The following is a 27,883-nucleotide window of genomic DNA, read 5'->3' as shown; positions in this document are numbered from 1 at the left end:
TTCTTAGTTTATCTTAATTACTTGATGAACAAAGCATTCTAGTTTATTTGGCTTTATTTATATGATTCCTCTCCTTCAGAAATAAAATGAAAAGAGGACAAAAATGTAGAGAATGGGATGAAATCAGGAGGAAAAACTAAATGAAACCGGAGACAGCTTGGTGCTTCCTGAGAGTCCTTTTTACATAGTCATTACACCTCCCATTTCCTCCCTTCCTCCTCTGGGCAAGAGGCAATACTCCATTTTACTAGCCCGCGATGAGAAGCAATACAATGTTTGCTATCTGGCCAGTCTGGAATTACTGTCAATTAAGCTGCTCTGTGCAAGAGACATTAAAGAGTATCTCTTGTTCCATACTGGGGTTTACATTTTGTCTACAGCTATGAAGCTTTTTCAGTCTTTCTAACAAGGTCAGTACAATGTCTTTGGAGGGATTATATGCTTGCATTTTTCTTAGTGCGACTTAAAGTATAATAGAGAGCTATGGAGTAAATATAATGCTGTAATTAACTGGAGTGGCTCTGCTGATGTTATTAACCATGAGCATGTAACTCAAGTGGCTTCTGAATAGCCACAAAGCCCCAGGAGTGAAATACAGCTCTGTATTCACTTCATAGCCATCTGTTATTATTAAAGTATGTTGGATTTTCCAGTTAATGCTGAAAGTTTTAAAGTAAGGCATCACTATGAGATGTTAGAAAATGCTTTTCTAGACGGCACGTGATTGGGGGAGCAGGCAAAAATTATAATATATTGGTACTAAACATTAGTTTTATTTTACTGTGTCACAGCAAAGACATGCTTGTAATGCTGATTACCCTTTTTTTTCCCCCCAATGCAATGTTCTTTTTCATTCTAATTCTTCATTCTGAGCAGTTTCTGTACATCCAGCATAACTATAGCCTGCATTAGGGAGGAGTGGAAAACATACAGTTCAAAGCCGTTATGGCTCTCCCTGCTCTGTGGTACAGAGCCCAGCTTGTACGAGTTGTCGTAGCTTTATTAAGGTCAACTTTCCAGCAACTGCTAGAGTGTCTGATGCTCCTGTGGTTTTGATCTGAACACACTCATGATTTCCTTCTCATCCACCTTCCCTCGCATACTAAACATTTTTATTTCAAAAATTGTATGCTTAAAATTTCACCTTTCAATTCACATGCAAGCACTTAAAAGTTTTTATTTTTAAGGTACTTATGCCATCTCTGGACCCTGGGAAAGCAAGACAGGAACCCTGGCTGAGAGAGCAAAGCTTTAGCAGGGATCAATACTTAAGCTTTTACCACAGAATTGGAATTTCCTGATTTTTTTTTGCTGTTTCCCTTATTACATGCAACATCACTCTAGTTCTGTTTTTAGAAATACAAGATATTTCAGGACAAACTATTGAAAATATGAAATTGGTCGCGACAGGGAGCTAATCACTCAAAGGTATCCAATAAAGTGGGCAAGGTGGACCTCACCTTTTTCCCTCATAACAATACTCTGGCCAAATGTCTCAAGTGCAGCCAAGTATCCATGAGTCTCTGTCAAGCCACTGTAGTTGCGTGGAAAGAACTGGGGGCTGAGATGAAAACAGTCAGTAGAAGTGTGAATCCAGTTACTGATGGGTGGGGTGTGGAGATGGGATTGTGGAGCATTATTTAAATTTAGGACACAATCAGATCTAGGGCTGGAGTTTGAGACTAAAGTAACCAGAGCTTGTTTATTACAGGACTCTGCAATGCATTTGGGGTTAGATGAAGGCTGCTGCTGCTGTGGACAAAGAGCTTATGTTTGTTTGAGGCTATATTAAAACTAGTACTAGAACTGGAGTTAGTGTAAAGTTCTCACAGAGTAAGAACTGAAAAGATGGTTGTGTTGCTGAATGCCAGTGAGACCCACAGGGCCAGCAAATGCATATTATTGAAGGTGACTTTACAGATGAATATGGTTTGTTGAGACACAGTAACATCTGAGGCAAAGGTGAGGCAATTAGATGAGCACGAACCGAATTTAATATGCCAGTGGATTTGATCGGACCAGTAGAATTAGGATGAGAACTGCCCCAAGGGATGCAGAGCCAGGAGCCAAGGGGGATGGTAGGACCATCGGGGCAGGGACCTTGCCAGCCAGGGCCTATCATCCCACCCCAGTGGGACAAGCAGGGCACACCCAGGGATGGTAGCCAGGTTCAGCCAAGGGTCCAGATCAGACGAGTTGATGGCAGTGAGGCAGGGCTGAGGCCAAGCTGGGAAGTCAGATTGCTGGTCAGGGTTACAATCATGTCTGATGAGAGTAATCAGGGTCAGACACAGCCCAGTGGATGCTGGGCAGGTTCAGAGTCAGGCTGGAAAGTCCTTTTGTGGGTTGGGGTCTGAATCAACAGGGCCCATGGCCAGATATGGGCAAGGCTATGGCTGAGCTGGAGACTGAAACTTCTATGATGTTGCTCATTGGGTAGGGTCTGGCGGCTGCCAGCTGAGCTGAAATGGGGCTCCTGGGCCATGGGCAGGGGTGGGGAGATGCCCCTGGTGAGGCTGGTCAGGGCCATTAAAGCCTATTAGTGCCCTCAGGGCCCTCACAGTAGATGATGATGAGTAGTTACAAGAGTCCTTGAGCTGCCTTTAAGGTTCAGAATTGGGATTGAGGCTCAAGACATAGATTGAGGAGATAGATAGCTTTAAACTGTGTCAGATAAACTCCACAGAATTAGAATGTGGGCTGACAGCAGTGGCGTGGTTAGGTCTATGGAAGGTTTTACTCAAGTATAGTTAAGACCAAGTTCCACTCAGGGAATAAGTGGTGTAGTAAAAGGCATGGTTTAGTGCTGGATCAGTCAAGGCTAGGACGAGAGCTGGGGCTGTCTGAGTTGTGTTTAGTTTTAGGATGAGAATAGATTGTCTTGCAGTGTCTCTCTATAGGGCTAAGACACATTTTCTGCCAACTGGGAATGAATGAAAATCCAGGTATTGGTTGAGCTTACTAAGAAGCTAAAATGGAAAAAAAAAAAAAAAAAGAAAAAAAAAGGGGGGGGGGCTTTCTGGAGTTTTTTTTCTGGGAGTGAACAGGAATAAGTTGCAGATTGGATGAAAGCAAGGATGGGGGGCTTGGTTAAACTTATTGCTTCAGAAAAATAGTTGGCTTATTGTGTGTGTGTCAGTGGTTAATTTAGCATAGACAAATACTGAATGTGGATCCCCCTTCCAAAGAGGTTTTGGTTGTAATTGACATTATTGAGTGTTAGATCTTACCAATATTATGTCTGAAGCTGAAACCAGAGCATCTGGGCTTTAGCAATTCCAGTGATCTGTTGACCTAGATGGAAAACTGGCCAGTCTTTCACAAGATTTTTCTTAGGTAACCATTTTGGGCACACCATCATAGTAAAGCTACCTGGGTACAGCCTACTGACCTTATCCTTGAAAGTAATTCTGCTGGTAGCATTTTGAACATCAGCAAGGACAAGCAGCAAAGCCTGCACTAATACTGTGGCAGTGGGTTAACTGAAAGTTGGAGGGCCCTATATAGCCAGTGAAGAACCTTTGAGTCTGCTGTCACAACAGGAAAAATTGATCAAATTTTGCAAAGCCTTCCATTAAAAAAAGGCATGTCTTTAAACAAATAAAGTAATGTTCTCTCCAGTAGGGAAGGAAGGAGTAGTTCCTCAGACTAATCTAGCCTTCCGATGGGGGCATCATGAAAATTCAGTTTGTTCATTTTTTACTGTAATAGATATTATAGAAACATTAAAGACAACTGAATTATAGGCCTATGTTACAGGATTAATAGTGCAAAAAAGCATTATTATAAACCAGTTTTTAGTATGTTAATTCATGTTAGTAAAATAAAATCATCTTCCCTTCTTCCAGCACATGCTCACTTTTGGCAGCCGTTAAGCTGCCAAAGCATTCCTTTTCCTTTCAGTAGCATCCTGATGCTGCTGCTAGTGACATCTGTAGAGAAAAGTACAAGACTTTTGCAGCCCTCTGTCTCCAACTTGAAATGTCTATTGCTGTCAAAAGAGAATATCTCTATGGTTATCATTGACACCTTGACAGCAAGAAGGAAAAAAAAAAATATTGACGCACATGAATACAAATGCAAAATCAAACAACCTGAGAATAGATGTTTTTATTAACAGAAAGTAATTCCTTTGAAAAAGCGTACACACATACTGAGCAAGGTATGGAGTTTGTGGAATAGTTTTATAGTGATGGCCAAGACAGATGAGGATAAACGTTGCTTTCCTTTTGATTCTCCTGGACCTCTTTCTCGAGGTTCTGTTCCATATTCTAATTGGGGCAAGAATACCAAAATTGGTCAATTTGGATGTATAGCTGTTATTGAATGAAACTTTCATTTTTTGTAAATGGATTAAGCTTTACTTTAATACCTAGCATAATTCTCTTCAGCTTTCACCAAAGATACTGCTGAAGTATCTTTTTCCTTTCAGTGGAGCCTACCAGTTCTCATTTGACGGCCTTTCCCAGCATAAATTTTAATTTGCAGATATTTTGGACATGCTTCCTTGACATTTAACCTTGCATTGTTTAATTTGGGCACGGAGGTCAGAGTCTGGTTTCACTAGGCACAATGTCTGAACATTAGACACTTGGGATAGCATTTTTTTAAGTGTCATGTTATGGCTGATTGGTGAATCTCCAGTCCATTTTGCTGTATTCCTTAATTTAGCCAGAATGTATATCTACGCAATAGCATGTGCATAAGAAAGTATTTTGCAGTATGCTAGAATAAGGGCATGCAGTAATGGTATCACTATTGAAAATGGCAAGTTGGAAAAGCAGTATATTTACAATCCTGGTTTTTGACAGACCTTTATTGCAAAGAAATGAATTATAGGAATCTGATCAAAACCCTTTTGAAATCAATGGGAATTTTTCCCATAAACTTATTTCATTCTAGGTCATTCATTAGATTATGAATGAGCTTGCTGATGGAATGATGTAATGTTAATGATTCTGCCATTAACTGCAGAAGTAGCAGAGGTGAAGGAGGTGTTTTGAGAAGGTTATGCCATTAACTTAGCACTATCGATTTTTACCAAGTAGCCTAACCATTGTGCTCTCCCCAGGTACAAAACCACTATGTTTGGTCTCTCTAAGCAATGTCTGACAGAAACTAAAGTTGCTACATGCAAGCAATAAATACAGAACTAAAAAATAAACCATTGAGCATAATTGGAAGAAATTAACTAGCCCAGTGTGGAGCCAAGCCCCATACCTGGTCTGATTCAAAGACCACTTCATGCACAAAGGATGGGCAACTTGAGGACTGTTCAAGTTTTATCACCTTCAAATCCCAGTGCATCACAGACAAACTTGACCTAAAAGTTTGTGCTGATCCATTCTGAAAATCCAGAGTGCCCAGTTATTCATAGAATAGTTTGTTTCTTTGTGGTTCTTGGACTCTGCTTCTGCTTCTGCTGAATGGCCTTCAAGGACAGAAGAACTGGGACAAAGATTAAATATTAGGCTGCAGTTGAAAGTGATGATTTAAGAAATCTTTTCTAAAAGGACATTGTGCTGCATGTGAAATGTGTCCGGTTTTCATCTTTGCCAGCTACCAGAATCAGGCACTTATTCACAAAGGCTTCAGAAACACAACGTCTATTCCACCCCAGTCCCTTTCCTTTAGTAAGCTTTTCATGTAGACATCCAACATTTCACCTAGGTACATGTCTGTAGCTGTCAGGCAGCATGAACTGAATTCCCAGGAAGCCACAAGGTTGGGTAGCTGGCAGCGCTGAGCAGATAGCCAGCCGTGACTTCTGCAGGGTTTATGCCCTCCCGAGTGGGGTACAACTGTAGAAGAGTTGTCAAAAGCAAGAAGAGGGTTAATCTGGGATTATTCAGGAACAGAGGCAGATGGTAATCTAGGACTGGTCAAGAGCATGAGTTTTTACATCAAGTTGGATAATTGAGAGAGAGAGAGAAAGAGAGAGAAAAAAAATCTCTTAAGTGGAGGGGTGTTTTTTTTCATTTTCAGGGGCACTTAGCTAGAGCTAGAGAAAAGCCAGTCTGATCAAACATGAATCCTACACTGAGTCAACAGCAGGTTAATTCAAACATGTAATTTATATTTCAGGACCTCAATCTGAGTGATATGAATGTTTAAATAAGCAAATATAACCTATTCAGCAAAGCCCCTTCTTTTTCTCCCAAACTGTAGCATTTCTTACAATTGATTTTTCAGTGTGAGTTCTACAGATTCCTGAATCAAGACACCAAAATATTCTGTGAAATTTACAAGTAATTAATAGATACTGTTTTCCAGTCAGACCCCTACAGAAACCACTAGTTTACTATTTGCTGTCCTCCATAAAGAACTTTGTGTTTAGGAAATGTTGATGGCTGTTTTTCTAACAAAACACAGGTAATTTAAAAAAAAAAAAAAATTAGAAATCATCAAATTAATTCTTTTTTTTTTGTTATTTGCTGATGATTCAAAAAATCCAACAATATGCATATAAATGAAAGAACCAGCTATGAAGGTACTTGCTTGCTTTCATTCTTACTTGGAAGAATGACTGCTATACTCACCTCTAATACAGCATGGAAACCACTCCTGTGAGAATACTTGGAGCAATCATTTTCATCCACCTATAAACTGGATTTCACTGGCAGCCCATAACTACAGTGTAATGCTGTTGGGTTCACAGATACTAAGGATGTGGATATAGGTTTACAGTGCAGTAGCTGTAAACTGTAGTGCTTCAGTGTATGCTGTTCTCTTCTCTAGATACATATTTCTCTCCTACCTTGGGCAGGGTAATTTTATTCTCCCTGGATACTAAGAGCCATATTTTAGGTTAGACTAGGTCTGTGAGGCAGGGATCAAGCACTCGCATTATTATATTTATATGCAGATTACACCACCTTAACTCAGATAGAGTGAAATTAAATTAAAAGCTGCTTACCTATTAGCTCCTTCCTGACAGCAGATAGCAAGGAAGGACAGAAACGGCATTTTCTTTGAGTTCTATCTCGTTACTTGCCTGTCATGTGCAATAGGTCTGCTCAGGTTATTTTATGATTTGCTATTGTAGAGAAGCAGCAAACCATCAGCATAACAGGAATAAGGAGGGAATTTTGATTCAGGCACTTAACTCTGAGTCAAATGTCTGCTGAAACAGCAGGTTTGCCTCGGGCTGTAGGGAAGATTGCCAGACTCTGGTATACGCTAGAAAGAGCTATACATGTAATGACAACACCCTGGGCAGTGCTGGGTTGCACAGCACCTCTCCAGATTCTCTGGCAAGTATCTGTAGCCAGCACCGCATCCTCCGAGATAAGCTATCATCTGCCTGGCTTCTTGTCTGCTCCCAGGATGCTGGGCATCTGCGGAGGAAGAGTGAGATAAACCTTCAGCTCCTCTGACCACCGAGACTGGGATGCCTAAGTATTCTCTAGGCAAGTGGAAAGCTATAAGGCTTTAGTTTCCTTTTTCACACCAAGCTGTCCCCAAAAAGTCTGGCAGATGGTAACCCCAAGATATCAAGCACTAGTGAGAGAATTGGGAAGTTAAATATTTTTCCCTCTGACTTCTCTGGGTGAACAGGGATTTGCACTCTTCATTACAAGATGCAAGGGCAGAGATAAGCAATGTATCCCGATGTATGGACTTAAAAAGCCAGTAAAAATAACTTGGTAGGTAACAATACAGAACAAGTCTGAAAACTATACTGCTTATGAGAGGCAAAAGAGAAAATAATTTAAAATATATATATATATATATGAGAACATTCTGACAGACATATATTGCAGGCAGAATTATCTTTAGGTGGAATGTTTTCAATTTTTGCGTGACCCCTGAGAGTGTCTGTGTTCCAGGATCTTCATGAAAAAGTAAAACGCATTCGTTTCCCATTCACATCTTTGCTCTTTATTCCAGAAGAAACTCTCTACCATTTAGATGTGAAAAATCCTAAGAGGTCACACAGAAGCTAAGAAATGTAAAAATGAAAATAGTCGCAGTGATGCAACCCTAAACCTCTACAAAATGTTAATATCATCCCAGGACAAAATTCAGTTGAGGCATTGTAATTGAAGGATTCCCATTTCTATGGTGACAAACCACAGTGATTCAAGAGCATCTTTTTATTATTATTATGTTACTGTAAACCATTTTAGATGCATTAAAGACTTCCCTCAGTCATGCCCACTTCAGTATTTAGCTGCTTGGACTGAAAAATGTGAAAACTCTAACCACATGATAGATTTGGTTCTTTTGTGTTTTTCCTCATCTTCTCATAGAACACATGATTTCAGGTGAGTTTAGCAAAACTTACTGAGAGATCATTTCTATTCACACTTAATAAGCATTTTTATTTCAATCCACTGTTTGCCTAATTTCGCTGCTCTACACTGTACCATGGCAGAGCTGCTGTTGTAGATAAGCAAGTGCTTGGCATAAACATGCACAGTAATATGAACAGTAACCACGGGTACCAAAGCCTTCTACTAGCATTCTTCCAAGAGTCAAATGTCTATGGTTACCTTTCAGGTACACACAGCCCCTGTCTCTCCTGACAGCATCTCTTCAGCCAGCAAGTTACTGCCTGACAACTTATTAGTAGTTCAAACTACATGAACCTGACTAAATGCATGCTGGTCTCAAGTGTGTGGACTGAGGTGGCAGATGCTACACTTACTTAAACAAGTACATATTATTAATGAAGCTGCATGGTACTGCCTTGTGCAATATATACCATTAAGGAGACATACAGGAAGGGTAAGGCAAGGAGGAAGCAGGCTCGTGGTTCATATTATTTTATTCAGGGGCAAAATTTTCATGCCACACCTCCCCAAGGAATCTTTGCAATGTGGTTCAGATTATATTGCAGCATTTGGCTTGAAGTGTCCCAAACCACTCTGTTGCTGTGTGAATATGTTTTGTCTGATGCGATAGAAGAGTTGTGGGAAGAAAACCATGCCAAACACCAAATCTTTTCCAGGCATTTCTCTGCACAGCATGGTGTCAGGCACAACAACAAAAAACAAATCTCAGTTTTGCAACAGTAATGGCTTAAAAGGGCCAGTCTCTGTGAGTATTTGCAATTAAGGTTGAGTAAAATATTTTCTTCTCCTACAAGATCACAAACACTTGGCTTGAAACATGCCTTTGTATAGTGCCATCCTTTTCTTCAGCCACAATGGCTTATCATTTTTTCTCTTTTTAATCTCTCCCATCCCGTGCAAAGTCACCTGGCTGGGATTCATTACAGCAATTCCAAACTAGATGAGGCTGTAATACAAATAAAAGTGCATTCTGTGTATCCTAATTGTCAGCCTGAATACCTGTATTAACCAGTACTAGAGAGGTGGGATTCATAACACATTCGCCGGGGGACCTGTTTCCCTGATAAAGCTAGTTTTAATATCTTTTAATATTTTGTATGTGGACTGGCAAGGAGCTGGCATTTTGCAGCTTGTTAATGCAGTTTGGCACTAAGGAAATGTTTCTATTCGACATTTCTAAAATCTGCATTTAACCAGTACAGTAATTAATTAATGTTCATTGTATTTGTGTTTCTGTGGAGTTATTTGAACTGATATTATGCTGATTGGTTGGTGTGTTTGTACATACCATTTTAAAGGTTGCCAGGGAAACCTAGAGCACTCTTTTTTGAAGAAAATAATTAAAATTAATTGTACCACTCATAATTTTTAAATAGTTTTGCAAGTGATCAGTTACATAATTATGCTAAGAGAATATAGCCTTTAATATTCATTATTATGTCCTAACATTTACTTTAGGTAAAAAAACAGAACAAGTCTCCTCCTACATGACACACTTGGAGGACCACAGCTGTAGTAGTTTAAATACGTTAATCATATGAGCATCTGTTTTATGGAGTTTTTTTCTAATGTCACAACACTGAGTACAATGCTTCCGTGGATGATCTTATTACTGATTCATAAACCTGACCTTTATAAATTAAAAGCAAAAAGAAAAGCGCTCCATTTTAGGGCAGTATCTGGGACATATTTCAGAAAAGTGGTTAGGCCTTTGCCTCAGACCCAGACGATGCTTCTATGCCTGCATCAAACCTATGATCCTGAAACCCCTGTGACAGCTGAAAGGTCAAATGACTCTTCCCTGCCTTCCCTTAAGCTCTGCCTGCCTGTGTGCATGTGGCGGGCTGACCCTGGCCAACAGCAAAGCCCTGCGGAGCCGCTCACTCCCTCCACCCTGTGGGATGGGGCAGAGGCAGAAGAGCAAAAGTGAGAAAAACTTGTGGGTTGAGATAAAGACAGTTTAGTAAGCAAAGGAAAGGGAAAGAATTAAAACGAAACAAAACAAGTGGTGTGAAGGCAATCACTAAGTTGTGGCTGCCTCCAAAAAACCCCTCCTTTGGTCTTTATCGCTGAGCACAATGTCCTGTGGTATGGGATATCCCTCTGGTCAGTTGGGGTCAGCTGTCTCAGCTGTGTCCCCTCCCAACTTCTTGCCCACCCCAGCCTGCTCCCTGGGAGGGCAGAACAGGAGAAGGAGAAGGCCTTGATGCTGTGCAAGCAGTGCTCAGCAACAGCCAAAACACAGTGTGTTGTCAACACTGTTCTGCTCACAAATCCAAAGCACAGCACCATATGGGCTGCTCTGAAGAAAATTAAATCCATCCCAGCCAGAGCCAGTACAAAACACTGCAAATTATCTCACATAACATAGAAAGGCAACTCTTTGCCTGTCCAAAACTACCTCAAACGGGCTTAAAAACTGAGCGTGTACCACAGGCAAGTCAGGGTATGGAGGGTCTGTCTCAGCCTGTTAAAGCCCTGAACAGCCTTGCTCAGATGTGTACTCCCCATGTAGACCTCCCATCCACTGGCAGGATCAGTCCCAAAGTCACCTCTCATTGCTGCCCCATAGGAGGGATGGGGGAGAGTAGTGACACTCTCCCACTGCCCTTCTGTACGAGATACAGCATGCGGACAAAGGAAGGTTTCGGCTTAAGTCCTTGGGGGATCCAAGCCCCCTTGTCGGAACACACCCACAGAGTGAGGACTGCAAAGTATTTTGGTGAGAAGCACTCATCGCCTGCCTGACCGCCATGCAGAAAAACCACCCCTCCTTTATCACATGTAGCAGAGCAGGCTGTAAGTGAAAAGCCAAGAGGTACATGTGCTCAGCTGGGGCACAGGAGCCCACACCAGGTTCCTGTACCTGTGTTTTCTTTTCAGTGGAGAGCAAATATAAGCAGAACACAGTAGTGATTGAGGTACTAAGCTACATACCTCCTCTGATCACTAGACTATTTCATACAAAATATGTATTTTTTTCTCTTTTCCTCGGAAGAAAGCATCCCCTTATGCTCCCAGCTGCATACTGCAAGGACAGGAATGCACCTCCTCTGCAGCCTGAGCAACGCCCAGGCTGTGATTCCAGGCAGCTGCTCTTCGCTAGCTCATGGCAGCTTCCTGTTCAGCAAGCTTGAGATTTTGGACCCTTCTTTGAGGTGTGTAACTCTACAGGCACTAGCCAAAGAAGTTCAGTCCAAGATCCACAAAAGACCTAGGTCCCTCCCGAGCAGCATCTGGAGGCTAGGCAGGATATACCCAGGCACCCAAAATGGCAAGGCACACCTGTGTTCAGGCAACTTCGAAATCTGAGCTTATCTTCAATAGTGAGACAGCCCAATCCAGTCAGGTTCATGATCTCTCTTACTTGCCTGTATCACTTCCAAAAGTGAACTCTCTGCTATGTGCTCCCTTAGGGTCTTCTGGCAATGTTATCTGTTGTTAGATTTAAACTGTTTTAAAAATACTTCTGCCCTACTGACTTCAGTTTTGCTTAATCAGAGCCACAGCAGACATGGCTAAGCCTCCTCCCAGCCCAAACCCCACTATTAAGTAACAGCATCTACAGAGACAGATGTTACCAGAAAACAAAATGAACGGTACAATGCACTTTCAAACCACTGTGTAACAGAATTACCTTGTGATTGCGAAGTCCCCCAAAATCCAATCACACTGCCATATGCAGTGCACATAACACCTTTAGTCACCATTTCAGGAAACAAGCTGGTTTCTGAATGTTAGCATCCCTTAATAATCACCCTGGTAACCATTTATTCAGAAAATAGCTTTAAGCCATGTATCGCAATAATCAGTGATAAATAGTAGGATCCTTTTGTCGTATTAAGTAGACCATAAAATGTAATACTGACCTCTTTCAATAGTACTAATGATATAAAGATGGTTTTCTCTCTCCACGGGCCTAACATGTGCCTGGATTTTCAAACTAGGGACTGACCCCGTTCAGATGTCTACAGTCAGCACAGAGGTGCATGCTCCATGTTTTATTCCTTTCCTTCTAGTAAAACTTTTTTTTACCTTCAGCTTGTCGTCTTACCCCTCACTTGTTAGTTGCATCCACCTGTTTTCTCTTGGTTTATGCATCCTTTGGACTGGGATTGACTTTACGATTGTGAATCATCTGGCACAAGGAGGATCTCTTCTATGATAGGAGCTCTCCAATATTCTGCAAAACCAAATAAATATGCAAATAACTGCAAAAATAAGTAACTACAAAACGAGATAACCACAATAATGTGTAACCAATAAGGAATTGCTTCTGAATATTTTGGGCCAAGTCATGCCACTTACAGTGTCTCATGAAGAAGGATTTGACACGAGTATGGCAGGGCCTTTGGAATGCAGTAATTGATTGAACGAAACGTTAGGCAATATTTAACTGTTTACTCATGTAAAGTATTGCAGTCAAAGGAAAGCTATTTAATATGATACCTACTTTTGTTGTTGTTGTTGTTTCACTGTTGAAACAGAAGAGAGAGAATAAAGATAAGACAAAATGGACTTTTCTGTCTTTTAACCATCTGTGCTTCTGTTATTGACTTAGCCACCTTTTATTCCTGGCAAGTAAAATTTACCCTAGTAATAATCCCCTTAAATGCAGTGAAGTAAATAAACTTTCAAACGGAGTGTCTTACAATTTATCTAATAAGTCTTGGAAATGTTAAGATTTTTGAAACAGAAACTTTTATACATCCAATTCATCATAAATTAATCATAATTTATTGCAACAGAACCCATCAAGATGAATTCAGTTGACACTAATGTAAATGTCATCCTTATTTCTGTAGGTGCTCCATTACAATTTGTCTGCAGTTAAATATTTGTCAATCATCACTTAAAATGAAGCCTACCTTTGATTTTTCTCCCCGGTATATCTTCTGGCCATACATAATGTAACTTGAATCTTGAGCTGAATGAGTATTGCTGTTCTGCCTGTGCCACTAAACTGCACTATCACAGACACACAATTTCGGGTTTTGTATCTGGTCAGTCTGGAATGAGTATCATAAATGGAAAAAGTTATAGAACATAGCCAGTTAAATGAAATTCCACATTCCCCTTAAGTTAAAAGAGGTGAAAGTCTCTTAAATTGCATAGAAAAAAGTCCCACCTTTTTGCAGAAGGAGGGAACGATGTTGCTGTAGCATTGACCAGAGAATGAAGGAAAGCCTGTGAAGGAAAAATGATTTGGCCCTGTAATTAGACATGGGGATTTTAAAAATGGCATAGCCGTGCTTTAAAGCAAAAATGGTGAAAAAGACTTTTTGTAATCTTTCTAGGCAAGGTGGGGATTTTATTAACATAGATCACCCAAAAGGTGCCGAATGTCCTCACAGTCTGAACCCATGATTAAGTTTCTGACAAATCCTGTATTTCTGAGCCATTTATGCTACTAGTTACCAGTAACATGTATGTAGTTCTGAAGGACTCATGGAGGTAGCCAGCAAAAGAGGTATTCAGCCTCAGTGCTGCATCTCACACACAGACAAAACCCAAACTAAACAGACTAAAATCGTTCCCTGCAGCAGGCAAGGGAGAACTTGGAGAAGGTCACTTTTCAGGCCCATGTTGGGAAATTCACCACCAGAAGGGTCAGGGAGGAATGCAGTAAATTCAAACACACAAAAATTACATTCACTGTATGTATAATACTCATATGCAATAGACTTTTGCTTTTGTAATACACACTGCTGTAGGGGCAGTTGGAGGAAGAGTTTTGCAAAGAATTAAATTGTTATTTTAAAGGACAAAAATATTATACATGAATGATGAAGAGCATAGAGATGACAGAAATCAGTTACCTGTTTGTATTCCTGATGCTCCAGAGAGATAACTCGGCAGTATAGATTTAACCATTTAACCAAAATTCTCTATGGTTATAGCAACTGTTCAATCATACCTCTTGCACTAACTCCACAGCTGAAAATAAAATCATATCTTCTCATTCTTCTAAAATCTGCACTTTGCATTTGTGCCCTTTAGTATTTCCACGCTGAGTTAGAGAAATTAATTATCAATATGCACATTCAATTTTTATTTTTTTTAATAGGATTTGGGGGCATGTTTACAAAGAAAAATTGTAACTTGATTTGGCAACACTGATTATAGGAACTGTAAATTTAAAGGAATTTGGGAAGGACTAGGTCCAAGTGACATTTGTTCAAGAGAACGTGACCATGTTTACAATCTGTAGGAATTATTTGTGAGATAATCCTAACTCTTTTGCTGCGAACACTGAAGTCTCTGGTAGGCAAAGGGTAAAAGCTGAAATCATCTCAGTGTTTGTTTCAAGGATTTACAGATCACTATTATTTCACATGAGTAAAATAAGGAGTTCTGTTTCTAAGTGGGGCTCAAGAGCAACCAGAATTAGAGAGCCCAAGAGGTCTGATCTCTGTTGCTTTGATAGCTACCTCACTGGTGTTTAGCAAGTATTTTACTAGCAGTAGAGATCTTGGACAGGTGCCCCTGGGTTTTAATTCCTATTCAGTTGTACAAGAATTCATTAAGTACCCTACTCCAAAGAAACCAAAACACTGGATGCAGGAATTCAGTTTCCAGCTTTTCCTTCTCTCAGCAGGAAACCATTGTTCTTTTTTCCAAATAGTTGAAAACAAGAAAATCAGCAAAATATTCAGAGAATGGAAGTGTTTGAGGTAGAGAAGAAGGGAATTATTTACATATATGCATTTCCCAGATTTGAAAATTTGTTCTTCAGCTCTGCTTGCACTCACATTTCTTCCCTACTTACTGCTGCTTGCTAACGGTAAACTTTGTTCAATTCTGTCAGAGCTAACAGGAAAACAATAGTACATCGCCCAGCAGATTCAGACAGCAGGAAGACAACTTTGCCAAAAAATAAGTAAGTAAATAAATTACTTTTTAAAGCACTGATAAGTAACATCAATAAAATGTTTATTATTGATGTGTCCATGCTCTAAGCAGCAGACAGCGAAAGACCAGATGACTCTAGTGTGGTTTACAGCCTGCTCACTGAACAGGAAACCACTCAGCTTCACTCTTTGTTCAAAAGCTGTTGCTAACCTAAATTATTTTGTAATCTGAAGAGTGGGGCAGTTAAAACTCAAAGATTTTGTTGGTATTTCACAAACTTCAGGCAATTCCAAGGGTGGATGCTTAGATACTAGATACAATAAGTGTGCATTACTGCAGTCCTAATGTGATCCCTGGCTACATCTTCATTGCAAAATATTTCTTCTTGTTGTTTCTGAATACTAAGTACTACTACTGCAATGATCCATAAATGTTGCTGGACGTGCTGATACAGAGCTATGGTCCAGTGGGTAAAGAGGGTGATACTGAGAGAACCATCATCCAGGACACCAGAGTAAGGTCAAGATCCATTTATGTGTTTCTTCCACACTCAATATATCTCAAATATTTCCTATGGCAGAGTAGTAGCAGGATGGAAGAATACCATATCAGGACCAGGGGAAATTGTTATACTTATTCTGCTGGCTGGCAGAATGGGAAGGGAGCCATGTGCAGTGGCACAGCTGCATGCTAAAAGAGAGGTTTAGCTCCTATCTCCCTAAGCAAATTCATCCCTCCAACAATATACTGAATATGCTAAAGCATCAATAAGGCTGTTACAATATTTATGTCTAAAATGAATGTTTGCAAAAAGAGTAGGGCTTTCTGTAACTGCACCAAACTTGGAGCTGTAAGTGAACAAAAATGCAAGGTTTGACCCAAGACTGTTGCATTTCCAAATCTGCCAAATCATTTTTCAAATTTAATTATTATCCTTGCAGCTTTCAGTCATTCAGTTAAGTTAGACTCTTTGAGAAGCTTCATAGAACAATAGCAATTTCTAATATTTAAGTGGATTTTTTTTTCTTTTTTTTTTTATGTCTTTAGATCTTGTCCAAACATATGTGTAGCAATGAATCTGGATGTACCTCCAAAAGGTAAAATTCTTTCACTACGGAAAAAAGGAAGTACCGTAGCATGTTTTTTACCATACTTATTACTCAGAGACAGTGATAGTTTGTAACATGCAAGGTGTGACAGATAAGAACATTGTAAGATCATAAAAGGTAAAATGAATTGCAAGAAAAGAGGAAAAGAAATGGATACCCACCAAGTGGAAATTGGATATGCACTAATGAAGAAAGCAAAAAGGTGTTTACTTCCAGACTGCCCCAAAAAATGTTGGCTTCACATTATACACTGCAAAAAGCCATCAATAAGTCATCCTCTTGCTGAAGATTGAAAACATTATGTTGGCTGATGACTTCTGGAAAGCAACTGAGGGAACTTTCCTTTTTCCTCTGCCGCCACTTGTGAAGGACTCCCCTCTTCTTGCTGTTTGCTGTTCCAAAACAATGGGACAATAAGACAGGATCTCTAAATCTGATTCCATGACAGATTATGGTCAGTAGTAAGCATGTGTTTAAATCACATTGATTTCAAAAGTAAAACCCTGCTCCTACTTAAATCAGTGGAAAATGATACTGTATTTCACAACAGTAGCTGAGCTAAGAGATATTTAATGCAAAGCATATAAAATTATCTAACTAAATAGGGGCACAACTAGCCAGACAAATTTATTTGGTATACCATATGTTTATTGTGTTATGTGAAGTTTGCTTAAATGCATTCAATATCCATATAATACAGAAGATTTAGATTTAGGGCTGGAAAAAGCTGTTCTGCAAAAATAAAACCCAGCAGTCTATCATCTTATTGCAAATCTTTTATTGTCTGTGGATAGCTGGCCATATCACAGAAGCTCACCATAACTGGCATTTATTCACATGCCCTTTTCACAGCCTCTGAAGCGAAGCCTGCCTAGCCTTTTGCTTGGTCCTGGAATTAAACCTATGCAATTCAGGAAGTTTCTACTTGTCTTACCTAACCCCTCTCGAAGCTAGAGGAAGATGCCCATATACTTAACAGGACAAGGTTTTACACGATACTTTTGGACCAAACAGAAAAATGTGACTCTGAAAACTTCTATGGAGGTGCTTCCTTGCAGCATTGCCAGCCTCATTTTTTTTCTACTGAAGTGGTTAGGAGACACCCTGTCAGGATCACAAGATTTATTAAAACACAACCCACAATACTTGATTGTTTTCTGTTACTGGCTGAAACACCAAAAACAGTGACTAAAAACCCACTGTGCATTCATAGATTCACAGCAGTCAATGGGAAGAGATTTACTTTCTGCTTTCTCATTTAAAGAAGGGCTATGTTTCTGACATTGAGTTTTCATTACAAATTGCTAACCTGTCACCTTTTGAACAGACTTTTTTTTAGGTCACTATGAAAAGCAGGCAAGGTTGCCACAAAATGCACACCATTTTATTCCCTTGCAAATTAAAGAGAAATTAATTTCTTCCCTTTTGTCCTTTGACATCAGGCATTCTCTCTCAAGTGGCAGAAACACACCCATGCATATGACAAAGAAATACAACACCTTGCTATTGTTATAACTGATATACTCCATTTATTAATTTCACAGAGGATGTAGCAAAGCAACAAAAAATTTTCAGACTGAATAAAATACGACCAGTCCCTATAGCTTGAGGAGACTGACTCCTGCCAGCTCTGAGTCTTTAGCTTGCAGTGAAGAAATACTGATGCCAGAAGGTCCAGCTGATTGCAACTACCTGGCACAAAGATTCTGCTCTCTTTCATCCCTGTACAACAGTCAGTGCACCAGAAGGCAGAAAATTGGATGTTCCAGGGTGATATATATAGGAAAGAGCAGAAATAGTCTCCCCCAAAGTGGTGAGCCTCTTCGATGGTCTTCCACTACCCGGATGGCACACAGCACTTCTCATTCTGAAGGCCCAATAAGTACAGCATAGCTGACAGAGTGAAATATTCATCTTCACTACCAAAATGTCATCCTTAAATAACAGGAGGAGTGGTTTCTTGCTGATCTGCACTCCTCAGCTAGCACAGAGCAAATATTTGGTCATTCACCTTATGTAAAGGGAATGCCCACAGGAGAGCAGCAATGCTGCCTCTCCTTTCATTCGTGCTGTGCAAAGGACACATTAGAATAAAAGGAGAGGGAGGGCTGGAGTTCCTCCAAACTCTGGTGATTCCTGTGTAACAGAATAGATTATAAACTAACCTGGACTTCAAATTGTAAACTGATGTTGGATAGCAATAAATCACCCCAAAGTCTTGTGTCACAGTCCCCTTTTAGCATTAAGCCATGAAATGCATGGCTAATAGCTTCGATGCTTACCACTGTTATTAATTTCTTATTGTTGAGGATAGAATAACCATTATTTATTAACAGAAGTAAACAGGCTACAGTTTAAGACACTGACTGCCTTTTTTCATTATTATATTGGTACCACCTAGTTATCCTCGTCTGCATCGGTTTTCCTTGGTAATGTCATTGATTTAACTGGGCTTACTTCTGATTTGCACCAACAGAACTAAACAGAAAATCAGACAACCAGTTTGCATGAATAGCTCTCCCCGCCCCCCCCGCCCCAACATGAATGACCCTCTGAGCAGAGATAAAAGTACTACATATATTGAATAAATGAACATTCAATGCCATCTGCTGGGGTATACAAAACTCTGCAATACCAGGCTCATGCAATATTCAGACCTTAAAAGAACAATAGTGACAAATGTAAAGAGGCTGTTTAGGTAAAGACTGGCTCCTTTCAAAACACAGCTGGAAGGGAGGGTTGTGGGATGCTGCCCATCCTTCACTCACTTCAACACAGGGTGCAACACCCAGACAAGAAGTGGGTCTGGTTTTAACTCTCTCCTTTGGCATAAAAGGGTTTCAGTCTACAATTCACCCTTCCTCCTAAGCATTAGAGCATGCTATAATTATATATTATAGGTTAGGCTTAATAGAAGGACTTTCATGCTCTGCTTTTGAAATCAGCCTATTATGTAGCCACAGATGCAAGATTGGTGAGGCTACCAAGCAGCCTAAGCAAGGATTGCTTCAACAGTCCAGAACAAGAGCATGTACCAGCCAAGGACATACCATGGCTGTTTTGCATTAAACAGTCACTGGATTAAATGTGTAAATCAGGTTAAGGGCAGAACTTGGGAGTCCTCTCAAGTAAACTCACTCTCCTGTTCTCCCGTTCACCAGCTCTTTGGCCCTGTAACTCATGCTCTCCTGGCTATACCATGAGACAACTTCCATGGGCAGACAGCCACTACCTACAATAGTTTATAGCCTGGTAGCTGGAGTGTTCTCGGTTTGGGGAGCTGTGAATTTGGAGCTTCTCAAGCTGAAACCAGGACTCCAATTTCCTGGGCAAGTGCTGTGCAACTACACAACAGACATCAGCACAACTTATTTCCCAGTTCAGTCTTGAAAGCAGGAGATCAGATTTTCTTCTGCCACTAAAGGAACAAGGTATGTTTCTATTCAGAAGAGGAACTTCCAGACCAGGATCCCCAGCTCACCAGGGTGAGCCCTTACAGTTCTGCACCAAGCAGCAAAACTCAGAAGAGAGAGGAGTTCAAGCACATCCTTCTCTGGGTATTTTCTGTGGGAGGGCTTAGACATGCTAGTGGTTGTGAATCCCATTTCCACTCAGCTACTTCCTCATGCACTGTATAGGTCAGCAAACTCATGGGTGGATTTGCTTCATCTCCTTTGCTTTAGTATCTAAAATACTGTGCAGTTGGCAGATTTTTGTTCCTTTATATAAGTTATTAGTTATTATATTATTTTCTACAGAATGATACCTGCTGACATTTTTTCTCCATTTCATACAGAAAACAGAAGAACTATTCCTGCTAATGCCTATCATTTTGTAAGTATGACACTGATCCTCCTAAAATTTTACTTTTCTTTTACTTCCTGATGTGTGTTAATATCGTCTTGGCTATAACGCTGGTAACAGAAAATGTAATCCTCACTGCTTGTTAATGCAAAATAAAGCACGAGAATTTTGAAGTATATATGAAAACTTTGTTTTAGTGGGAGCTTGATTAGAGAGGTGACTCACTCACTAGTCAATTCTCTATTTATGATCTGAATCTAAAATGCACCTTTATCATAAAATCATGTGAAAATAACAGAAGTCAAGCTGAACAAGTATGTAAGTCATAAACCTCAAAGTTTAATATGTAACCAATGCAAATGAAAGCTGAAAAGCTAACAGTACACATTTCAATGTCTTCCCATTTGTACCTGAAAGCTGGTTTTGAGTTTCAGCTCAGGCGTATAAGAAAAGACTGCAAATACCTTACAAGTCAGAGAAAGATGAAAAGAAAGCAGAGGTCTATTGCTTAATAAGCAAGTTGAACAAGTAAAGGGTGACTAAAGAAGGTTGATGCAATCAATACTTTGGCTGCTTCAGTTTTCATAGAAAGGTTAATTACAACCAGACACTATATGGGATTAATACCAACTAGAAGGCAGTAATAGCACAGAGCGGAACAGGGAAAGAACATCCAGGATAATATTTACTTATGCTAAAGCACTTAAGGAAGTATTTGAAGTAATTTCTGAGACATTAATTGATTATCTTTGGGAACTTTCCAAGGAGTCCTGAGTTCCTAAAGCAATGGAAAAGAACAGTGGTAACCTCAATTCCTTACAAGAAAGCAAGCAAATCCTGAGGGTTCATTGGATACCTGGAGAGACTATTAAACAAAGTCAGTCTGAAAGCATCTTTTGGAAATAGTAAGTCTGATTATGTAAAAAATTGCTAATGTGAATATGAAGAACATCTCATCAGCTTCTCAGACCAAAGTAATTTCCTTCTCGGCAGAAATACAACCATAATGGGGAGAAAGATGTGATGTATCATGATTTTTGTTAGGTCTTGGCATTTCCTAGAAGACAGTCTCACAAGTAGAAACCTGGTCTAGATGAAAATGTGTGAAGTGTTTGCACAATTGACAGAAGAAATATCCACTCTCAGCCTAGTTGATAGTAGTCTGCTACTGAACTGGAAAGAATTATGCAGCACAAGAGCCTGCAAACCCAGTTATCCTGCAGGGGTCTGTCTGGTGTGGTGGTATTTTTTTAAGTACTGTTATAAAAAGACAAACCTCACCCTGAAATGTACTGTCAAGAACACTTCTCGGAGGTCTGCTTGATGTTGTAATAAAGATGTGTACAACCTGGAGAGAGTTCACAGGAAAGTAATTCTGGGGATATGAGGTTCAAAATCTTTTAAGTTGGTTGAGAACTTGGGAAAGCTTTAAAGAATTGTACTTACTTAGAAGACTAAAAGGAAATATAATTATAGGCATTAAACATAATAAAGGGTGAAATAAAGTGGCTAGTAATCAATTTTTTTAGTGTCCTTGGAGGGTAAAACAAATTGGTTTAATTTGTAGCACTCAAGAGAAAAAGCATGAACTGAAGGGACAGTTAACTAGTGGAAGAAGACACCTCAGGAAGCTATTGATTCCCCATTACTAGTGAGTTCAAGAAGAGATTAAAACAAACATTGGGGAAGATCCAAGTGCAGGGATGCACCTGTACTGTCTCTGGTAGCAAAATATGACTTACAAAGACACTGGGTACCCTCAGCTGAGTTTACTCAGCAGTAATCTCAGCTCTGTGCTGTTAGTGCCTGTCTCCTTCTGAAAGAAGCCAGCAGTTAGGTTCCAGTGTGTAAACAGTCAGTATAAGGGTGGAGCAGGACCCCAGAGAATAATCTTGAACAAACCTAGTACAAATGTATAGACACATTCTGAGTCACTCTCAGCACCACATTTCTGTGGACTCCACTTTTCAATACATACTTGCAATCGCATTCACTTGGACTGCACATTTGCTAGCACAAATTCCCCCAAACATTGCATATTTATATTTTAACGTGTGACATTTGTGATGAGCTAGTTAATATATTCTTGCAAGTAACATATGTAAACAGTCAGTACAATACAAATACCACATGGATAATATTATAATGAAAGGCACAGTTTCAAATGTCTGCAATGATCATAAAATTAAACACTCTCATTATATTTTCAAGAGTGGTGACAGGCCAAATTCAGAGAGAGAACTAAACTGCCTCCTGAATGGATATTTTATGAATCTAAATAAAAAATTTAGATCCCTAAAACCCTTCCTCAGCTACTTTCCAACCCTTCAATTTCCATCAGAAAATTTCCTGTGCACCAAAATGTCTGGTTCTGCTCATCAAATATTTCCAAATCTGAAATTAATACTGAACTTAAATTTATTTGTATTATCTTTGTATCTCTTCTTCTATCCAGAACAAAGATTTAACAATGAAGGGCAAGAGTGACTTACAATCATCCTCCAAGGTATCTGAGGAGGAAGAAGGTGATTATGAGACTGTAAGTTCTTCCACTCTGGAGGCCATCCATGCTTTGAGAATCCTTCCTGCCAAACCTCTACAAGAATCCGAATATGCAGGTAACTTTTGCTGTCTGCAGAAAGTGAGCCAAACCTAGAAGTAAATAGGAACAGTACAGACTTGGGGTTTTCAGTCTGGATATTTTTTAAAATTAAATGGCTCAACTGCAAAATAAAACACTGGTGGGCAGGAACAAGAGAAGAGCTTTGTCTGCATCTTCATATTCAACAGTTACCCTTATTTCCATTAAATTATGTTAAATAAATAATTACATGCTGCTTTTGTAATTTTAATATTACCTTCATGGGAGAAATTCTATGATCCTATGATCCCATGCCACCTGGAACGTGCAAAAAACTGACTGGTCAAACCCACAACCATTTCAGAAAAGCCCACTGCTATTTAAGCCTAGAAACATTTAAGATGGAAAACATATTAAAGAACACAGGAAACTTTCCTCCAGATGATAATTTGCAGACGAAGAAATGTAGTATTCTTTTTTAAGGTGTTCTCTGCCACTTCCAATAGCAGTAATAAGCGATTACTTTGAGTGTATTTCTCAGGCATTCTTAACCTTGCAAGATAGCTGCATTAATCAAGCTTTGGTTTACTAAAGCCATTCTAAGTCACATTTAATGCCCAAACATACATAGCCAATTAATATCCTGTTTACGGAAGTGAAATGTCATCCCAGCTATCCATTGCTCGAAGCCATTATAAACACTCTGTGAAGGTTTTAAATCATTAAAAATCTGGGGGGGGAATCCTAGATGAGGAAGAATGGAAACCAGAAACCACAAATATCTGAAAATACAGGATCAATATATGTATGAAATCTTGCTCCAGTTCACATCGAAGTCAGCAAAGATTTTTCTACTGATTTTTGTGGGAGTTAGTTTGATGTCTAAACAAATAGATGGCTTTGAATGTGAGTAAATTTATCGGTGTGCGAGCAGATCACAATCAGTCTGAACATCCAGATAGTCTACATTATGTTCCAAAGACTCATTTGTGCATTTTATATGGAAATCTGAAGTAAATTCCAAGTGCTGTTTTTATCTTGGTTAGTAATAAAGACTTTCAGTCAGCATTCAGCATCCTTTGTTTATGTAAGACTGTCCTGAAATACCAAAACCACACCATTTTTGTTTTCTGATTTCAGAGAAAACACATTAAACAAAAAGCTGCTTTTTGCCTGTGTGTTATGCCCAGTAACTATAATGTGGCAGGATACAAGAGTGAGGAAAAGTCTGAAAACATATTTCAGAAAGGCATAACTCAATGCTAACATCCCATTTTGCCATCTTTCCTAGACAAATAACAATGCCCTTGAGATATCAAATTAATGACTCGAAAACACATGCTAGCGTACAACCTCTGCATTTCTTTTAGAGGGCCATCGGTGCAGTATTTATTAAAATCTAAAGTAAAAATTAAAAAGCTTTCTAGAGAGTAAACTCCCCCACACCCCTCACAAAACCAGAACAGCACAACAGTGTTGCCAAGAGCAAAGGTTCAAATGAAAAACAGATTCACTAATCTATTCAGTTTAGGTCAAATGTCTGCCTTAACTGTGTACCAGCTTATGAAGGCTTTTTTTTTTTTTTGCCACAGTGAGGAGGTTAACTATAAAACTATTACGAGGGACATGCTTATGTCCTCAACACAGCTACTAAAATGATGGTTAGGTTCTGAAAAGGAAAAAATTAAAATGCTATAAAAATGGCAAGATCTGACCTGACAAACATATTTTGAACATTAAAACCTCTTCTTCTTAAACCATAGTATTACTGAATTACTCAGGCTTGCTTTTTCTTCCTCTTTTACAGATAAACGTTGCCTAAGGCCTTCAAGTACCACTTCCCCAATGAACAGCCAGCACACATCTCAGCCCCCTCAATATTCAGCTGTAAGTAAAGATCTTAAACCCTATTCACAAACAGATTTCCCCTTTTCTGTAATATCATTTAAAGTTAAGTGCAGTCTACTTAAAGTCTTAGCCATGTAACATTCGATTGCAAGTTCCTGTGAGCCGTTCCTGTTTCACTTTGCACCAATGTCCTCGCCACTTGCCTTCACTTACTGACTGCTGGGGATTTACCAAGTGTTAGAGGCATCCCACTCAGGAGCAGCACCATCTCTACTAGCCATAGTTTCAAGGATGATGACTAACTTCACATCTTTATTTTGTTTTATTAACAGAAGCACACATCTGTTCTGGAGGGGCGAAGCGTGCCAAGTGTTAGAGGTATAATAAAAAAATACCCGTTTCTGCAAAAAATAGAAATAGAAATAGAAATTGTTGCTTCCACATTTTAGCTTTTGTACATAAGCAGAGATTACAGGTGATAGAATAGACATGGTTTTCAGAACAGCAGCTGCTTTCCAAAATAATCAACCTGCAAATTTGCAATACTGTTTCAACTATCTATCTAACATCAAAGTAATTATTTACAAAAGGAGATATATTTTATCTCATGAGCTCCCTGTTCCTCAAGGGGGAGAAAAACAAGCCATTCCATTTAAAAATCAGGTTTTCCTTTTCCCTACAATTATAAAGACATAAGGGGGGGCGGGGGGGGAGGAGCCTGTGTCTCCTGAAGTGTTCCACCAAAAGCTGCAAGATCCCTGCTACACTTTTTACTTCTCATGACCTCATGCTTTTTGGCTCCCTATCCTTCTCACGCATTTTGTATGAATATATTGTAAAGCATAATCTAATAACTATTTTTAAATAGTAATATCAACTTTAGCAATTCCTATTAAGGATTTACATCCTAGGGTAACTATTTACAAAAGCTATCTGACAATGTTCTCCTACTAAGAATATGCTAATTATGTAGTATATCACTTAGCATATATTTTTTCTCCACTACTTTACCTTTAACTGCAAATTTGCTTCAAAATCCTATAAATTTGAGTCACAAATGTACCTTTAATTTTTCTTTGTTCTGTTTTGTTTCTTGTGGTGAAATCAGAGACAGACTGCTATCTTATTCTTCAAGAATCTAATGAGGTGTCCAACTATTATATACTTTAACTGATGGTTTTACTCACTCATAAGATTATTTTAAAAGTAGGTTTCTATATACTTTTTTTTATATTTGATATACTTTAGATGTAGCAATATCTCATGAAGTCAACTACTGAAGGATTAAATATCTGATTAACCTTGAAAAGGAATGGGGTTTTTTTCTTATCATTTTCAAATCTTTGAACCATGTGCTAAATATGGTCAAAAAGAATGCAATTGCCAAGCCAGGAAAATATGTTCCTTTGTATGTTTGCTGTAACAGCTGATTTTCATAGAGTAAGTATTATATTTGACCAGCCAGAAAAATAATGCAAAGAATTCCATGCAAAACAGAATTTTTTTTCCTCTTAGTTTGTACTATAATACAAAACATAGAGCCAAATAATTCCTACAGATTATGAGAAAGCAGACACTATAAAGTGTGCAAAATGAGAGGTTAGATTGCCTCTTGTGAGCAAATCCTGATGCAGCTTGTAAAAAAGCTGAATTGACAGAAATTTGAGTAAGCCAGCTTCAAAATCTGCAGAAATCGGTAGGCAAGGTCCCACTGACAGTTTGCCAGTTTACACATAGCTTCAAATTCCACCAGGATTTAGTAGGTTGGATTTACATGTTTGTCTGCCTCCATGAGATGTGTGCTGACATTAAGAAAGATGAACCAAAGACAGTGCAGGCAGGTAAATTAAACTCTGCAGTTTGAGAATGAAAATTATACATATTTTTAGTACATCCTGAGCTAACAGTGCTTATAGAGGATTCTATTATTTTTAGATAATAACTACACTGTTATTAAATGTTTCAACGTTTACTCTCACGCCCAGTGCTATTAAGTGGTTTTGCCACAAGATGGCATGAACAGCACAGAAGAATTTTTGTCAATAGTTATTTTTGAGAATCGTTAAACATTTAAGGTACCATTCTTTTATTCAGACCAATTTGTTATGGTTTACTTGAAGGAGAACTTAAGATATATTGCATCTCTTTTTGCATTACTTAGATGTCCTCTGTTCATTTAAATAATCAGTCATATTTTGGTAAATTTGAAAACAACAAAAAATAGATTTACTTTCATTGCTTTTCAAGATTTTTATAAACGTCTGTACAAAAATCAAAACAGACAAAAAAGGCATCCCAAACAACTTGATAAGCATATATATAAAGTCTCTGAACAATATTCAAATTTACAATACCTGAATAAAAATCACCCTCAAATGTTTCATTCTGAAAGGCAGAGGTAAAAACAAAGTTCACTCTGTTTTATCAAGTATCATGATGACTTTTTATTTCCTTTGTTTTATAATTTAAGCTGAAAAAAACAAAAAATACTTGTTTTTTCCTGCTTTCACTTTAACTGATTCTTAGTTATGTCTCCCATGAAATGAATGTTTGTGAGTGATATTAAAAAGATTTATTGGCTACAGCCCAGGAAGATTCCCAACACTTCTATGATTGCCTTAATTATCCAAGTACACCTAGGGTTGTGTTTTAAATGGAGAGAAGCACAAATGGTTGAGAATAAGTTGCACCTGAATCCATCTGTGAATCCACCCTAAGAAAGGCTAAATAAACTACAGATCAAACAAAATCCACTCTACTTCCAATAAGCCTCATTCAGAGCCCATTGGCCTCATGTGCCGAACAGCTAACAGAATAAATATGCACTTCAGTGACTTCTGTCTCAAGGCTAGGCTGTGACTTGCCCAATTCCCACACATAACAATCTTCCGCTGAACCTCCAAAGCTTCCAGCTTCTCCTAGGTTCACCGAAATTAATGCTCTCCATTCAGTTTCAGGAAAAGTTATGGAGATACAGATGTGATAGGTAGGATGAATGCTGTGGGGACAGCAATGTGACTTTGAAGCAAAGAATTCTGGAGGTAGAGCCGGGGCTGAGGGGAGGATGGGCCTGGATGGTCAATAGTAATAACAATACCAGAATAAAGCTATACCTTTATTTGTGAATTATATGGGTAGCTCTCTATTAACGATTATTAATAATTATTTTTAGGAGAAAGAATGAAAATAGTTGGACCCCAGGTAAGCAGAATCTCTCATCAATTAAAATTTTTACTGGTCATTTTGCCACTTAAAATATTTTTAAAAGCAGGCTGCAATTTTGCTAGCACTAACTAAAGGATAATAGAATTCATATCTGCAGTCCTACATTATCTCACTTACTTGCATTAATGGTTTATGTAGACGTCTTTTATCCCTCAGTGATTTTAAAA

At 38.9% G+C, this 27,883-nt stretch overlaps 1 protein-coding gene across 6 annotated transcripts in view; it reads left to right on the top strand.

The window, feature by feature from the left end:
- The first annotated feature begins 243 nt into the window (after positions 1-243).
- CLNK (cytokine dependent hematopoietic cell linker) overlaps positions 244-27,883 on the top strand; it is a 49,569-nt gene continuing 21,929 nt past the window's right edge. For 4 of the 6 annotated variants that reach the window (XR_003923784.1, XM_030016766.1, XM_030016789.1 and 1 more), the window contains exons 1-8: positions 244-410; positions 15,106-15,177; positions 16,197-16,246; positions 20,055-20,092; positions 22,518-22,680; positions 24,451-24,530; positions 24,824-24,869; positions 27,664-27,692. Coding sequence is in view for 5 of the 6 variants with exons in the window: in XM_030016766.1 (XP_029872626.1) it covers positions 16,222-16,246; positions 20,055-20,092; positions 22,518-22,680; positions 24,451-24,530; positions 24,824-24,869; positions 27,664-27,692 (381 nt within the window). In the remaining variant the exon portion in view is untranslated. Of the gene's footprint in view, positions 411-15,105; positions 15,178-16,196; positions 16,247-20,017; positions 20,093-22,517; positions 22,681-24,450; positions 24,531-24,823; positions 24,870-27,663; positions 27,693-27,883 lie in introns of those variants that run through there. The other 2 variants (XM_030016778.1, XM_041123811.1) reach the window with 2 other exon arrangements.

This window comes from Aquila chrysaetos, chromosome 1, assembly GCF_900496995.4.
Source record: "Aquila chrysaetos chrysaetos chromosome 1, bAquChr1.4, whole genome shotgun sequence".
NCBI classification, from domain to species: Eukaryota; Metazoa; Chordata; class Aves; order Accipitriformes; family Accipitridae; genus Aquila; species Aquila chrysaetos.
Note: the sequence above shows the minus strand (reverse complement) of the source record. Positions and strands in the feature narration are given on the sequence as shown.